At 50.1% G+C, this 16,477-nt stretch overlaps 2 protein-coding genes across 5 annotated transcripts in view; both read left to right on the plus strand.

The window, feature by feature from the left end:
• Positions 1 to 9,643: 9,643 nt before the first annotated feature.
• On the plus strand, positions 9,644 to 13,581 carry lactb2 (lactamase, beta 2). Its single transcript, XM_028427664.1, has 7 exons — positions 9,644 to 9,935; positions 10,283 to 10,443; positions 10,538 to 10,661; positions 10,754 to 10,932; positions 11,306 to 11,454; positions 12,599 to 12,686; positions 12,770 to 13,581. Exons 1-7 carry the CDS (start codon positions 9,814 to 9,816, stop codon positions 12,811 to 12,813), a joined length of 867 nt encoding a protein of 288 aa, XP_028283465.1. The 5' UTR covers positions 9,644 to 9,813; the 3' UTR covers positions 12,814 to 13,581.
• Positions 13,582 to 14,522: 941 nt separating this feature from the next.
• The window catches only part of LOC114449725 (nuclear receptor coactivator 2-like), a 37,603-nt gene continuing 35,648 nt past the window's right edge, over positions 14,523 to 16,477 (plus strand). For 2 of the 4 annotated variants that reach the window (XM_028427550.1, XM_028427553.1), the window contains exon 1: positions 14,523 to 14,837. The gene's annotated coding sequence lies outside the window, so the exon portion shown is untranslated. The remainder of the gene's footprint in view (positions 14,838 to 16,477) is intronic. The other 2 variants (XM_028427554.1, XM_028427552.1) reach the window with 1 other exon arrangement.

Below are 16,477 nucleotides of genomic sequence, written 5' to 3' on the forward strand. Positions count from 1 at the left end.
GTTTCCTCCATTGTCAGGATGAAGTGGTTTGTGTGGTGATATACACACTGTGCTGTATGAAGGATGTTGCTGCACAGAGAGAAGCAGATATGGAGGAGTTCATTTTGCCTTTTAAAGGAACAGTCCACTGAAAACACTTAAAAGTGCCCGTGTGATCACGGCCTCACAAAAACTGATTTCAGCCGCTTTATCTTTGCAACTGACAGGAACTCAGGATGTGAATCTGCCCTGTGAATCTTGCTAGCGAGGTCATACTTTTTGGTCTATGTGGACAGTGTCCGGGTCGCGTACAAAAGCCGCGTGTAAGCATCCATCAAACTACGAGAGGTTTTCCAGGAGTTTATTTTCTTTAAAAAAATCTTTAATATTTACAAAAAAAACTCACGACTTCTGAAGAAAGACTCAAATTACCGTATTTTCTGGACTATAGGTCGATCCAGATAGAAATAGAATAGAGAGCAACAGGCTAAATGATGTATGCTAACGTAACACATGGCTACATGGAGCATGAAACTAGCTCAGTAGGTGTCTGTCATACCAACAGTTATTCAGATAACATAAAAACAGGTTTCTCAAACTTCTGAACAACTCCGCCAAGTCCCGAGGTAGGCAAGCCTAGAGCGCCCTCTAGAGGCTGTCAGTGTGAAAACAACAAAAACGTGTGTTCAAATGTTCCTATACATAAGTCGCATACCCAGCCGAAGGATGAAAACAACGTGCCTCTTATAGTCCAGATAATACGGTAGAAATCTGAACCTTCTGTGATTTCTTCCTGCAATTTGATTTGATTTGATTTGATTTATTTATTTATTGTTTTGTTTTTTCATAGATTTGCAACTTTATTTTGAAATCCCTTCCAGACCGAGGTCAGCAGGTGGACGTCAGCTTCAGCTGTATAAAGATGCTTTAAGCCAGGAGGAACAACGGAAACCATTCTTTAATCCTCTGTTGTGGTTTCTCATGTCGTCATACTGTAAGTAAACATTATTATTATTATTATTATTATTATTATTATTATTATTATTATTATATGCTAGTTGATGGCGGTCCCTGTGAGCTTTGGGCCTTTTTGTTTTTATTGACTGTTTCGTGTTTTACAATCACCCCTGCAGGGCCGGAGCGGGCCAATACATCATTAAAACACATACACCAAAGTAGAAGCGCTGAAAAACACCACAACTTCTGGAGGACATTGAGCGGGAAGATGTTGACGATCAATTTCATCCACAACGTGTTCAATAGCACTCAGCAAGCTGCGGAAGAGAGAGAGCGGATCCAGATGAAGCACGGGGCTTACAGACAGATGGAGGCCGAGGCGGCGAGCGGCGGCGGCCTGAAGATGTCTGCAGGGATGAGGTGAGAGGTCTGCACGGGGGGCACCGGCCGAGCCACCGCACCTCTGCACAGAGACCACCAAAGTTACTGAGGCGTGGATCCGGTCATTTGATACAGATGCTGTGTGGAGGCACGAGCGGGGCCAGAGGGCTCCTGGACCGCCTGCGCTGGGACTCTGCCACCACACGTGATTAAAGTTTAGCGTCCATTCTCTAAGCGGTCCGGGTCGCCGTGTGGGCAGCTGGAGCGCGTCCTCTCTGTCCTGTTTGTTAGGTGGACGTGTTGCTTGGTGGCTGCATGTGCGCCTGCTGCTGAGTGAACCTCCTGCTTCCATCCCTCACACCTTGCTCCACATCCATCTCCCCTCAGATACCCTCCTGGTTTTCACTCTCACTCCTCTTCCTTCCACTGTCTCTGGCATGATGAGCAGTAATCAGTCTAATAGTAATGACACACAGGATGGCCGCTGTAACCTCCTCTTCCTCTTCGTCGCCCCTCGCTGCCTTCCTCTGCCTCTCGGCTCTCTCAGGACTTCTTTCTCCATCACTTGCTCAGATTAATCAGCAGCTTCCTGCCTCTGTCTGACAGTTTTCCCCTCGTTGGCCGACCTCCATCAGGCGGTGTTAGACACCAGCTCACTGTCTGCCTGTCTGTCTGCCTGTCTGCCTGTCTGTCTGCCTGTCTGTCTGCCTGTCTGTCTGTCTGTCTGTCTACCTGCCTGTCTGTCTGTCTGTCTGTCTGCCTGCCTGTCTGTCTGTCTGCCTGTCTGTGTACCTGCCTGTCTGCCTGTCTGTCTGTCTACCTGCCTGTCTGTCTGTCTGTCTGCGTGTCTGCCTGTCTGTGTGTCTGTCTACCTGCCTGTGTGTCTGTCTGTCTGTCTGTCTGTCTACCTGCCTGTCTGTCTGTCTGTCTGTCTGTCTCTGTGTCTACCTGCCTGTCTGTCTGTCTGCCTGCCTGTCTGTCTCTGTGTCTGTCTGTCTGCTTGTCTGTCTGTCTGTCTGTCTGCCTGCCTGCCTGCCTGTCTGTCTGTCTGTCTGTCTGTCTGTCTGTCTGTCTCTGTGTCTGTCTGCCTGTCTGTCTGTCTGCCTGCCTGTCTGTCTCTGTGTCTGTCTGTCTGCTTGTCTGTCTGTCTGTCTGTCTGCCTGCCTGCCTGCCTGTCTGTCTGTCTGCCTGTCTGTCTCTGTGTCTGTCTGTCTGTCTGTCTGTCTGTCTGTCTCTGTGTCTGTCTGTCTCTGTGTCTGTCTGTCTGCCTGCCTGTCTGTCTGTCTGTCTGCCTGCCTGCCTGCCTGTCTGTCTGTCTGTCTGTCTGCCTGCCTGCCTGCCTGTCTGTCTGTCTGTCTGCCTGTCTGTCTGTCTGTCTGTCTGCCTGCCTGCCTGCCTGCCTGCCTGTCTGTCTGCCTGTCTGCCTGTCTGCCTGCCTGTCTGCCTGCTTCATCAGTATATGTGAGTCTCAGGCTGGACATCTGTCCCTTTAGAGTGTGAGACAGTGTAAATAAGACGTCCCTCCTGTGTTTTGGTAGAGCTGTGCACGGCTCTAGTGTTGCCAGTGTTATAATCCTTCTAAACTCCCAGTTATCTGATCACACATGCAAAGAGGTGGAGTCACCTGACGTGGCCACGCCCATATTTAAAGTGAATTATTTGGTCTTGATGGATGAACAATGAGCTCTAAAATCTTAGCACGGAAGTTTGTGACGACTGACTCACTTTTGGAGCCAGCACTGAAGTGGTTAAAACGTTGACGGAGGGGTGCACTACATGGAAGCCTGAATCACCTGTTGACCTGTAGTGTGCAGACTCTGGTTTCAAGATGGCGTCTCTTTCCAACATGGCGGCCTCTAGAAGTGAGAGACTTGGGCCTGGCTGTTGTCCAGCAGTCGTCCATCTGTAAATACAGTCGTTGTTCTGGGCTGCTGCTAAAAACAGCTGATTAGAGGCATTAGAGTGAAGTTAGACGCCCACACATCGTCACACACACACACACACCGTCACACACACACACACCGTCACACACACACACATCGTCACACACACACATCGTCACACACACACATCGTCACACACACACACATCATCACACACACACATCGTCACACACACACATCGTCACACATCGTCACACACACACACACATCATCACACACACACATCGTCTCACACACACACATCGTCACACACACACATCGTCACACACACACACATCGTCACACACACACACCGTCACACACACACACCGTCTGTGTGTAAAACTAACCAGGGAGGAATTTTAAACAAACCTGTTAGTTCAGGGTGATTTGTGCTGTCCTCCAGGTCCATGTCTGCATCTGTCCTCCAGGTCCATGTCTGCATCTGTCCTCCAGGTCCATGTCTGCATCTGTCCTCCAGGTCCATGTCTGCATCTGTCGGCCGGTGTCCTGTCAGGCTGTCTGCCGCCTGTTTGCCGTGAGTCAGCATGTCGGAGAGTCGCCCTAATTTATTCCAGAGGGGACCTGTGTCTGCCGCCGAACGTCTGTCACCTCCTGAGTCCTGTTTCATTTGGAGGCATGAACACAATGCAACATGTAGCACAGCAGAGGAAGAGGAGGCAGCACACACAGAGACACACACAGAGACACACACAGAGACACAGAGACACACAGAGACACACAGAGACACACACAGAGACACAGAGAGACACACAGAGACACACACACACACACAGACACACACAGAGACACACAGAGACACACACACACACAGAGACACACACACACACACACACACACACACAGACACACACAGACACACACACAGATGCAGGTGCTGCTGAACATCAGGCAGGAACACACCTTTACGCCCACACACTGTGGAAACTTTCCTGTGAAGGAAATCCTCTCACACATCTGAAGCTAGTGCTAATAGCCTGTTAGCATCACTTAGCAAACTGTGTATCAACAAATCTGTGAACCGATCTGAACAAATATGACAGAATTAAAAGCTAATATTGCTCCTCCTTCATAACCTCTCCTCCTCTTCTCTCCTCCTCTCCTCCTTCATAACCTCTCCTCCTCTTCTCTCCTCCTCTCCTCCTCCTCCTCTCCTCCTCCTCTTCTCTCCTCTCCTCCTCCTCTCCTCCTCCTCTCCTCCTCTCCTTCTCTCCTCCTCTCCTCCTCCTCCTCCTCCTCCTTCATAACCTCTCCTCCTCCTCCTCCTCCTCCTTCATAACCTCTCCTCCTCTCCTCTCCTCCTCTCCTCCTCTCCTCTCCTCCTCCTCCTCCTTCTCTCCTCCTCTCCTCCTCCTCCTCTCCTCCTCCTCTCCTCTCCTCCTTCTCTCCTCCTCTCCTCCTCTCCTCCTCCTCCTCCTCCTCCTCCTCCTCCTCCTCTCCTCTCCTCCTCCTCCTCCTCTCCTCCTCTCCTCCTCTCCTCCTCCTCTCCTCCTCCTCCTCCTCTCCTCCTCCTCCTCTCCTCCTCCTCCTCCTCCTTCATAACCTCTCCTCCTCCTCCTCCTCCTCCTTCATAACCTCTCCTCCTCTCCTCTCCTCCTCTCCTCTCCTCCTCCTCCTCCTTCTCTCCTCCTCTCCTCCTCCTCCTCTCCTCCTCCTCTCCTCTCCTCCTTCTCTCCTCCTCTCCTCCTCTCCTCTCCTCCTTCTCTCCTCCTCTCCTCCTCTCCTCCTCCTCCTCCTCCTCCCTCCTCCTCTCCTCCTCTCCTCCTCTCCTCCTCTTCCTCCTCCTCTCCTCCTCTCCTCCTCCTCTCCTCCTCCTCTCCTCCTCCTCCTCCTCCTTCATAACCTCTCCTCCTCCTCCTCTCCTCCTCTCCTCCTCCTCTCCTCCTCCTCTCTCCTCTCCTCCTCCTCCTCCTCCTCCTCCTCCTCCTCTCCTCCTCTCCTCCTCCTCCTCCTCTCCTCCTCCTCCTCTCCTCCTCCTCCTCCTCCTTCATAACCTCTCCTCCTCCTCTCCTCCTCCTCTCCTCCTCTCTCCTCTCCTCCTCCTCCTCCTCCTTCTCATGACGCAGTGTTGTGGATTATGAATCTCGATACAGTTTGGTACCATATTGCCTCAGAGATTTTGTTCCTCTGCAGGTCTCCTCTCCTCTCCTCCTCCTCCTCTCCTCCTCCTCTCCTCTCCTCTCCTCTCCTCCTCCTCTCCTCCTCTCCTCCTCCTCTCCTCCTCTCCTCCTCCTCCTCCTCTCCTCTCCTCCTCCTCCTCCTCCTCTCCTCCTCTCCTCCTCCTCTCCTCCTCCTCTCCTCTCCTCCTCTCCTCCTCCTCTCCTCCTCTCTCCTCTCCTCCTCTCCTCCTCCTCCTCTCCTCCTCCTCCTCCTCCTCTCCTCCTCTCCTCCTCTCCTCCTCCTCTCCTCCTCTCTCCTCTCCTCCTCCTCCTCTCCTCCTCTCCTCCTCTCCTCCTCCTCCTCTCCTCCTCTCTCCTCTCCTCCTCTCCTCTCCTCCTCCTCCTCCTCCTCCTCATGATGCAGTGTTGTGGATTATGAATCTCGATACAGTTTGGTACCATATTGCCTCAGAGATTTTGTTCCTCTGCAGGTATCAAAGGGGCCATGTTTTATGAGCTGGATGTTATATGAAGCTGATGTCACCTTTTGTTAAAGCTCACATGATGCAGGGCTTCATGCCAAAAGGACATATGGATTAAATACTAACCTGCTCCCTGGACCTGAGTTCCTCGGTCAGTGTGAGGAAACGCAACAGAGACTCGTACTGTTTATTTGTATTTATTTGTAAACATGTTTTTTCCATTTTAACTCACTTTTGAAGCCAGCCCCCTAGAGGCTGTGTGGTGAACTGCAGTTTCCTGGAGGCTGCCACTGCTACATGCTGCCACAGCTTGGAAATAGTCCAGTCCACATGATGTGGACTGGACTAGCTGGACTAGCTGCCAGCTCAGCTGCTGGGTACACCGGCCGTCACCTGATAATATCACAGCAGCTGATGAGACGGCAGCGTGAACGGGGGTCCGTGTGGTCCGTGTGGTCCGTGTGGTCCGTGTGGTCCGTGTGAGGCCATGTGGTCCGTGTGGTCCATGTGGTCCGTGTGGTCCATGTGGTCCGTGTGGTCCGTGTGAGGCCATGTGGTCCGTGTGGTCTGTGTGGTCCGTGTGAGGCCATGTGGTCCGTGTGAGGCCATGTGGTCCGTGTGGTCCATGTGGTCCGTGTGGTCCGTGTGAGGCCATGTGGTCCGTGTGAGGCCATGTGGTCCATGTGGTCCGTGTGAGGCCATGTGGTCCGTGTGAGGCCATGTGGTCCATGTGGTCCGTGTGAGGCCATGTGGTCTGTGTGGTCCGTGTGAGGCCATGTGGTCCGTGTGGTCCATGTGGTCCGTGTGAGGCCATGTGGTCCGTGTGGTCTGTGTGGTCCGTGTGGTCCGTGTGAGGCCATGTGGTCCCTGTGGTCTGTGTGGTCCGTGTGGTCCGTGTGAGGCCTTGTGGTCCATGTGGTCCGTGTGAGGCCATGTGGTCTTTGTGGTCTGTGTGGTCCGTGTGGTCTGTGTGGTCCGTGTGAGGCCATGTGGTCCATGTGGTCCGTGTGAGGCTATGTGGTCTGTGTGGTCCGTGTGAGGCCATGTGGTCCGTGTGGTCCGTGTGAGGCCATGTGGTCTGTGTGGTCCGTGTGAGGCCATGTGGTCCGTGTGAGGCCATGTGGTCCGTGTGAGGCCATGTGGTCCATGTGGTCCGTGTGAGGCCATGTGGTCTGTGTGGTCCGTGTGAGGCCATGTGGTCCGTGTGGTCCATGTGGTCCGTGTGAGGCCATGTGGTCCGTGTGGTCTGTGTGGTCCGTGTGGTCCGTGTGAGGCCATGTGGTCCCTGTGGTCTGTGTGGTCCGTGTGGTCCGTGTGAGGCCTTGTGGTCCATGTGGTCCGTGTGAGGCCATGTGGTCTTTGTGGTCTGTGTGGTCCGTGTGGTCTGTGTGGTCCGTGTGAGGCCATGTGGTCCATGTGGTCCGTGTGAGGCTATGTGGTCTGTGTGGTCCGTGTGAGGCCATGTGGTCCGTGTGGTCCGTGTGAGGCCATGTGGTCTGTGTGGTCCGTGTGAGGCCATGTGGTCCGTGTGGTCTGTGTGGTCCGTGTGAGGCCATGTGGTCTGTGTGAGGCCATGTGGTCCATGTGGTCCGTGTGAGGCCATGTGGTCCGTGTGGTCTGTGTGGTCCGTGTGAGGCCATGTGGTCCGTGTGAGGCCATGTGGTCCATGTGGTCCGTGTGAGGCCATGTGGTCCGTGTGAGGCCATGTGGTCCATGTGGTCCGTGTGAGGCCATGTGGTCCGTGTGGTCCGTGTGAGGCCATGAGCACTCCCTCACCCTCTACTTCCTGTGCTTGACTGAGGCCTTTCTGAGTTAATCATGGATTTTGTTGTCGGAGGCAGGACTTGTCGCCATAGCAACCCAAAACAGTGGCGGTAAATAGGGACATTTTCCCTTTAGAAGGTGTTTAATGTGATGACAGTGATTTAACACCAGCTTCCCCTGGAACAGAGTCCTGGTGTCTCAGCCAGGTGGTTTTAATGTCTGACCCCAGCTGTGAGTGAAAACAACCTGATGGCTCCTGGGGGGACATGTGGAGTCAACATCCACCCGTCCTCCTGCTCATGTAGATGTTTGTTCAGTGTATATCGATGCTGTGGTTAAATGATTGTATTTGAATGTATCCAGGTCAGGCCCCTTTAGGGGTCGCCATGGGACCATAACTGACATCAAACTGGACTCTGACCTTTCAAGGTTAGCTGTCGGTGAGAATCCTGTCCTCAATACTTCATCTTACAGACGATTATGTAACTGTGTCCATGTCTGGCTGCATTATAAGAAATACTTGTAAATATAAGTGTGGATTTGTGGTGAGATCAGACTCCCACAGTGACACTCTCCATACCGCTCCTGACCTCCACTCCCACTCTCTCTCTCTCTCCTAGTCATTTACATTTATATTGAATTAGAAGCCATGGTGGAGAGGAGTGGAGGCAGCCGAGACTGATTATAATGGGAGATTACGGGCCGACTGCACCACCATTATGTTGTGTAATTACAAAGAGAGAGAGGGAGGCGGATGGGGCCCTCGGATTCCCAGATGCCAGGATCTATTTCATTTAGGGAAATAATGTCTCTGCGTTTCCCCTCCACTCACTCTACCTGTAAATATTATAGAGTGCTGAACACTCCCCTTACACCTGTTTTTTTATGGGCTGTGATTTATTGGAGACAAATATCAAACAAGGCGTTGAGAAGGATGTGCAGGTCCCCTGTGAAGGCAATTCAGCCCTGCATCTCAGCCTGCTTTATGGCCTCGTCTGACCGCATCGATCCGCTGCTGTAATGCATGTTACAGAGCATGCACTCAGAAAAAACAGCTAATGGCTGTAACATAATGCAGAGCCTCCTGGAGGGGATCATCCGCTGTGTTTCCCCTGTACAGCATTGAAGCATGAGCAGCAGTTTCTCCGTCAGTCCGGCTGTGTTAGTAGGTTTAAAGGGAATACCAGGAACACAGATCAGATACATCTCACTATAAGGCCCCCATCAGAATAAGACTCTTTTCTAAGGCTGAACACACAAAACCTGAAACACTCCACACTTCAAAGAACCAAATGAATTAAAGAGGCATTTTCAGCCTGAAGAGGTTTTGTGCTCATCTCTTCCTTCTACACACACACATGGAGTCTGCATCTTAAACCTACACAAAATGGACCTTCATCATCAAAAGAGTGACCAGGAGCTCCCTCTGGTCGTGCACCAGCAGATAACGGAGGCCATCGCCTGACCATTTTAGAGATCTCTCTTCGGACTGTTCTTCAGTGTCTGGTTGGACTCAGGTCTCAAACTGATTCTGAAGGATCCACCTCAACAGTGACAGGCTGTCTCTTGATCTGTTACCAGCCTTACAGTTTCCTCACTATGGGGGCCTGTGTGGTGAGGGGTGAATCAGACTGGACAATGGCTCCACCTAGTGTTTGATTTAAGCAATTAACTGTCAGCAGACTGCTCAACTGTGACCATCAAAGTGATGATGTGAGCGGACTGGTATTAAACAGGAGTTCACACAGACAGCTAGTTTAATTGAATTACTCATAAATCCATTGGGAAGTGAACCAAATGTCACAGATTAAGATTTAACTGGTTACCAAAATATATCATTTGACCCATTCCACAATAACAACAATAGTAATAATAATAATAATAATAATTCAGAATTGAAATACAAATTAAAGCCTGCTGATGTATTGTATGTATTATCATTGTAACTCTGTTGTCTAGAGCCAGAGTGTCAACAACTCGGCCAATAAAGCTGAGTCTTACATGGCTTTTATTTTGAAGGCCGCCTTAGTAGCGGAAGTAAACACGCTGGTCGCACGCTGCTTCCGGTGTCCTGTTGTCTTGAACTTTTACCTCCGTGTGTTTTGGGTCGTCGCTCTGCAGCTAAAGGCTGTTCCATACTCCAGAGGACAGAGGACTGAGGACAGAGGACAGAGGACTCAGGACTCACAACACAACAGCAGCTGCAGGATGAGTGCGGTTCTTCCTCGGATAGAGCAGCTCTCCGCCAGAGTGATCCGTGTGTTGGGCTGTAACCCGGGACCGATGACGCTGCAGGGAACCAACACGTACCTGGTCGGCACCGGGGAAAGGTGACTGGTGTCAGGCTAACGTTAGCTGGGTGTTATTTCAGCCAGAGGAGGTGACGGTTTCTCTCTCAGTGTGACGTCCAGGACCAGGACTGTCTTTGTGTTAGCTTACGGAGGGAGGCCAAACGAAATGTACTGTATATACACACAAATACACAAAGATACGTCATGTACAAAGAATTGGCCTAGCCTACTTCGTACACCGGCATATATCCATGCGTTTAACACAATCAAGATGAGTGACCCCTGCCTGGTGGAAGTTCAGTGGCCATTTTTGTTCCTCAGCCAAATAATACACAACCCTGTGACGCAACACAGTGTGACTTGATTCAGGTGTTGTCGTGTTGTAGGAGGGTGCTGATTGACACGGGGGAACCTGCTGTGCCTGAATACATCAGCAGCCTGAAGCACGCTCTGAACCAGTTCAACACCAGCATCCAGGAGATCATCGTCACACACTGGCATCACGACCACACCGGGGGAGTGGAAGACATCTGCAGGGACATAACTGGTGAGGCCCTGTGTGTGTTTAGCAGAGGAACTTTAGTGCTTTGGTAGATATGATTTTTTTTAAATATGAGAATTTCTTTGTTTCCTTGCTGCAGGTTCTGAAGTCCGAGTGAGCAAACTGCCGCGCTGCAGCCAGGTGCCAGAGACGGCCGGGAGCAGGAAGAGTTACACATACCTACAGGATGGAGATGTGGTGCAGACAGAGGGAGCCACACTGAAGTCGGTTTGCTGAGGAAACCTTCATTAAAAACATTTCCCACAACAAGACCGAACCAAACAGCATGTGAGAGCCTTTTGTGTTTCGGTCGTAGAGTGCTGTTCACCCCGGGCCACACTGATGACCACATGGCCCTGCTGCTGCAGGAGGAGCAGGCGCTCTTCTCTGGAGACTGCATCCTGGGCGAGGGCACGGCGGTGTTCGAAGATCTCTATGACTACATGAAGTCTCTGGAGATCCTGCTGGACTCCGAGGCCGACCTCATCTACCCCGGTGAGTGAGGAGTGTTTGGTTTTATTCCAGGAAGTCTGGAGTTTTCCTCGTAGCCATCAAGGGATGGAAGGAAATAATGAAGCATAGGTGGCAGTTACATGCACCATGGAGCTGGACATGTTCTTTATAATACAGATTTTATTTGTCATAATCACATATGCCTAAAAAAGTTCAGTTTGCACCCTCACCACTAGATGCACTAGATTCCAATACTTTTGTTTTTCATTATTATTAATTTGTCCAATAAGTGTCATGTTTAAATTGTTTAATTTGTTCATCCAGTGATGTAAAAAGAAGAAGATATATGGCCGATGCTGGATCTTTAAAGAGTCTTTCAGGTGTGAGGCCAGCTCTGCGGCTGCTCTCTGTGCAGGTCACGGCCCTGTGGTGCAGGACGCTGGCTCCAAGATCAGACACTACATCAACCACCGCAACCAAAGAGAACAGCAGATCCTAGCTGCCGTTCAGGAGGGAGCAGGAAAGGCCTTTTCCTCCATGGAGCTCGTCCAGATGGTCTATAAGGTCAGGAGAACGTCCTCTGGTGCTTTTTCTGAATGTAGTCCAGAAGGCAGGCAGCTGTGAGGTGTGTGGTGTTTTAGAGTGATGCTGTGTGTTCTCCCTCTTTAAAATAGACTCATAAAATCAATCAACTCATAACAGTGTGAATGGCGCTTCCTCCATATCCTGACTGGGTCCACAGCACCAGCACTGTTCTTTGTTTCTGGGAGGAGCACAGAGGGGACTACACAGGACCTGCTTTACAGCACCTGTCAGGCAAACGTCACTGGCCAGCAGCTAGCTATAAGCTGGAGCTATGCAGCTTGATATTATTTATGTGTAAACAGGGAAGAGAAAGTGAGGACATGAGGGGCATGTGATAAATTGTCAGCTTAACTTCTGTGTTGTTGCTTTAAGAGCACCACACAGGTAAACAGTTGGTGTGGCAAGTCACCGCTTGACTGTGTGTATGCAGTCGATCAGGTGAACAATAGATCAGAATGTGTGTGAGTGAGCTTTGGTATGCTTTTTCTGAGGATGATCGGAGCGATGGAGTGTGAGGTAAATGAAGGTGTGTGTCAGTGACAGGGTTATTTGTTGTTGGGGTGTTTTAGTGCAGCTGTCCACTCCTTACTTTAGGTTTGTAAGACAAGATGTTTATCTGCGGACGTTGTTCCTCTGATACATCAACTCCATCAGCATGCACATAAACACGTGTGACACTGTCCGTGTGGGGGGTGGGGCCAGTGTTACAGTGTTCATACGCTGACAGCCTGCTCCTTGCATCGCTCGGAGCTGATTGCTGCAGCACGAGAACAAGCCTTTTTGCTTCCACTTGCAGTTCACAGTTCAATTATTATAACTCTGCCAGCGGGAGAGCCTGAATCACATGAGAACGCTGCAGAAAACACGTCACATTCTGACAAAGTTTGGCCCGACCCGCCGCTGTGACCTCAGTAACAGGACCTTTGACCCATGGAAAAGACTCTTTGGACCCTTTGATATTTGTATTTGAGTACCCCTGGTTTATGTCGTCCAACCGCAGGGGGAGCCAGAGAGCAGTTTTCCTATTGAACTCTACTGTGTTGCTTTAAGCTTGTGAAACTAACCAATCACAGGAAGCAGTGTGGATTTAAACAGTCTGAGCTGTTTCACTGTTTCCTTGCAGGAGACTCCTGAATACCTGCACCCAGCAGCAAATGTCAATCTGGTTCATCACCTAAAGAAGCTGGAGAAAGAAGGCAAGATCAGCCTGGGTACGTCGTCCTCTGCTCGTCTCTTAGTGCCGTGTTATCATCACATGTTCAGGCTAAAAACCTGTAAATCTATGTTTTCACAGTGAAGGAGTCGTCACAGAGCAGCAAATGGAAGAGTAATCTGTGATGCCCGGAGAGACGAGATGGACTGAACATCAACCATTTAGCCATGCGGACAAAGATCCACACATGATTATGAAGCCCTGTGATTAGCTTGGATGCCTCTGCTGTGTGTTAACCCGTCAGCGGCCCGACCTGTGTGTCCGTCTCAGGGAAGCTGCAGCTGACTGACCCAGAACATCAGTGTGTGTTTTCAGTCGTTTGTGTACTGATCAAACAGTTTTCAGTTTCAGTCACTAGGTGGCAGTGTCTGTTCATTTAATGGCAGGATAACTCGGAACAGACATGATCAGAATTTGCTGACATCTAATGCTGTTTTGGCTTTAATTAAGAATAATTAGACATTATTTACTTTTATTACATTTACCTACACAGGAGGTGCCCGAGACTTTACTGAAACAACTACAGTTCACCACATCACAGAGATGAGTGTGTGCACACACACGAGTACGGCAGGACGGTAGCAGTCCGCTCACACACAGGTCATTATAAAAGACAGCACATTAAAGTGTTGGTAAAATGTGGGGGATTGGCATCAAACAAAAAGAACCACAAGATAAAAGAAATACAAAGAGAGAAAGTGTGGAAAGAGGAGCGCACACACACAACACACACAACACACACGTCACAGTAACAGAACAATTTGTAGAAATAACCATACAAAACCATTTAGAAAGACACGGAGACAAAAATAGGTGAAAAAGCAAAAGTTCAACCATTTTTTAGAATACATGTTTTTGGGTTTATTAAATGAATATATATGCTACAGCCTATATTTGAAGTGTGTAGTTCAGTTTTTAAGATCGTCACAGTTATGACAGATGTGCTCAACACTATTACTAATAATAATTTGGGTTGTTTTATTATTGATGCAAGTTTTTCTGTTCTAATATACAGTACTGCACAATATTAAATATATAAGTTTTAAAATCTTTAAAAACAGGGAGAGCGGGAGAGAGAGAGGGACAGACAGAGAGAGAGGGAGAGAGAGAGGGGGACAGACAGAGAGAGAGGGACAGAGAGAGAGAGGGGGAGAGAGGGACGGACAGACAGAGAGAGAGATAGAGGGACAGAGAGAGAGAGAGGGACAGACGGAGAGAGAGAGAGAGAGGGGGAGAGAGGGACGGACAGGGAGAGAGGGACGGACAGACAGAGAGAGAGGGACGGACAGAGAGAGAGAGAGAGAGAGAGGGACAGACAGAGAGAGAGAGGGACAGACGGAGAGAGAGAGAGAGGGGGAGAGAGGGACGGACAGACAGAGAGAGAGGGACGGACAGACAGAGAGAGAGAGAGGGACGGACAGAGAGAGAGAGAGAGAGGGACAGACAGAGGGAGAGAGAGGGACAGACAGAGGGAGAGAGAGGGACAGACAGGGAGAGAGAGAGAGAGAGACAGAGAGGGGGAGGGAGAGAGAGAGAGAGAGGGACAGACAGGGAGAGAGGGACAGAGAGAGAGAGAGGGACAGACGGAGAGAGAGAGAGAGGGGGAGAGAGGGACGGACAGACAGAGAGAGAGGGACGGACAGACAGAGAGAGAGAGAGGGACGGACAGAGAGAGAGAGAGAGAGGGACAGACAGAGGGAGAGAGAGGGACAGACAGAGGGAGAGAGAGGGACAGACAGGGAGAGAGAGAGAGAGAGACAGAGAGGGGGAGGGAGAGAGAGAGAGAGAGGGACAGACAGGGAGAGAGAGAGAGAGACAGACAGAGGGAGAGAGAGAGAGAGAGGGAGGGACACCAGCTGTGCAGTGTGGTAATGAGATGGGGGGGGTCTAACTGGTAAAGATAAACAGCCGCTCAGCCACATGAACATGGCGGCTCCGGCACTGGACGCCACCACCACCACCACTACTACTTCTACTACTTCTACTTCTACTTCTTCTACTGCCTCCTCCTCCACCACCTCCTCCTCCTCCACCGCCGCCGCCGCCGTCGCCCCATCTCGCCGCTGACCGTCGTCACCACACACCGACAACATCCCGCTCCGCCGCGGCAGCAGCCGGGGCAGCAGCCGGGGCTCTGAACTCTTGTCAGGTAAGTTTCCTGCCGTACCCCTCCGGACCCCCGCCTCCCCCGCCGTTACCCCGGGACGCTGACGGTACCGGAGCGGGTTCTGCCGGCTCTGCAGGTTGTCGCACATTACGCTGCACTAATTGTGTCTTAATGGCGTCGCGACAATACCGTTACACATTTATATGGGGCAATAAGAACCCCCGCGAGGCGAACGAGAGCGACCGAAGTGTGTTTACGGTGCCGTTATTTAACCCCTGAGCGTCCGGCTGAGCGTTTGTTCGGCGGACTGACAGCTACCAGCACCGAACCGGTGAGACGGAGGCTAGCAAGACGGATCAAAAGGCTACTTTCCGTCGGTTATCCGCCGAGTCCTCCGGTACCGTTGGACAGAAGGAACCTCTGCGGTGTTTGCTGTTTGTTCAAACATTGTTACACAATCGTACAAATCCCGTGAACTGCGCTGTTGAACTTTTTAACTGTTAAACCACCTTCCTGCTCAGGCGCAGCCTCCGCTAGCTACGAGCTACAGCTGTCAAAGTTAACTTTTCGACGTTTCACCCGCATTTAAGCGTTTAGTTGGTGTTGAGTGAGCTTTATTTGACAAAGGTGGAGATTGTGGATGTTCAACAGTCAAAGTTTGAAGTTATTCTCACACTGCTCTGCCGCATATTACTCGGACTTCCTCAACCGACTCAGAGTCAAGGGAAATATATGGAACGGGCACTTCCGGTTCGGTGTTTTCAAAATAAAACACAACAGAACAGTGATAATTTACACAAATGATTATTTTTTTAAATAAATCAAACTGGTTTCACATGAATAGATTATTAGTTAATCAATAGGATTTTTTTACAAATTTAAATACGGAAGAGCATGAAAAATGGGGTTAAAATCTCTCAACACAAAGGGTTTACAAATATTTAAGTGTTTTATGTGCTTATTTAATGTTTTTTGAAGTAAATTCACCCAAATAAATACTAGCTGTAGGTCAATAACTGCTTGACATTTCATTGATCAATGAAATACAATATTTGTGCGGTATTGCTCCAATAATAAAGAGTATCATACATGAATCCCTCTAATCCCAGTCAGGGGAACATCAGACAGCTGGCTCAGGAGCAGACGACATAAACATAGTCTTTTCTCACAAAGTTACTATTTTAAATGTAAAGATTGACAAGAAATAAATATACTGGCTAAAGCCAGTCCTGTTTTTTTAAAAACATAAATACCACAGAGTACAGCTGCACATGTGTGTTTCCTCCGGTAGTGTGCAGGGTCAGTGCTGCTTTTTGTGTGTGCAGCAGCCAATTTATGAACAAAAACATAAAGCATTGTAGCAAACCTCCTCTCCAAATTGAAATGTCACATGGTGACGCTGGCTTTTGTGTAACGTTGTACGAACTTCCCGGGTCAAGTTGAACACTTTGTGCTCACATGCATGGTGGCGGCATGGCTTAGGAAGAGCTGCGGGGCTAAACAAAGACGCACTGCAGGTCAAACGTGATTGTGCTGTGTAGTCAGGGTGGCATTTATCAATGCAGGCACGAGAATTCTTGGTCTTTATTTGCTGTTGTGCTGGTTTCCCTGTGTTTGCTGTTGTGCTGGTATGTTACCATAGGGAACCTGTCAGTTTGCCTACGTGACAGGTGCCATCGGAC

Source organism: Parambassis ranga, chromosome 17 (genome assembly GCF_900634625.1).
Source record: "Parambassis ranga chromosome 17, fParRan2.1, whole genome shotgun sequence".
In the NCBI taxonomy this organism is placed as follows: domain Eukaryota; kingdom Metazoa; phylum Chordata; class Actinopteri; family Ambassidae; genus Parambassis; species Parambassis ranga.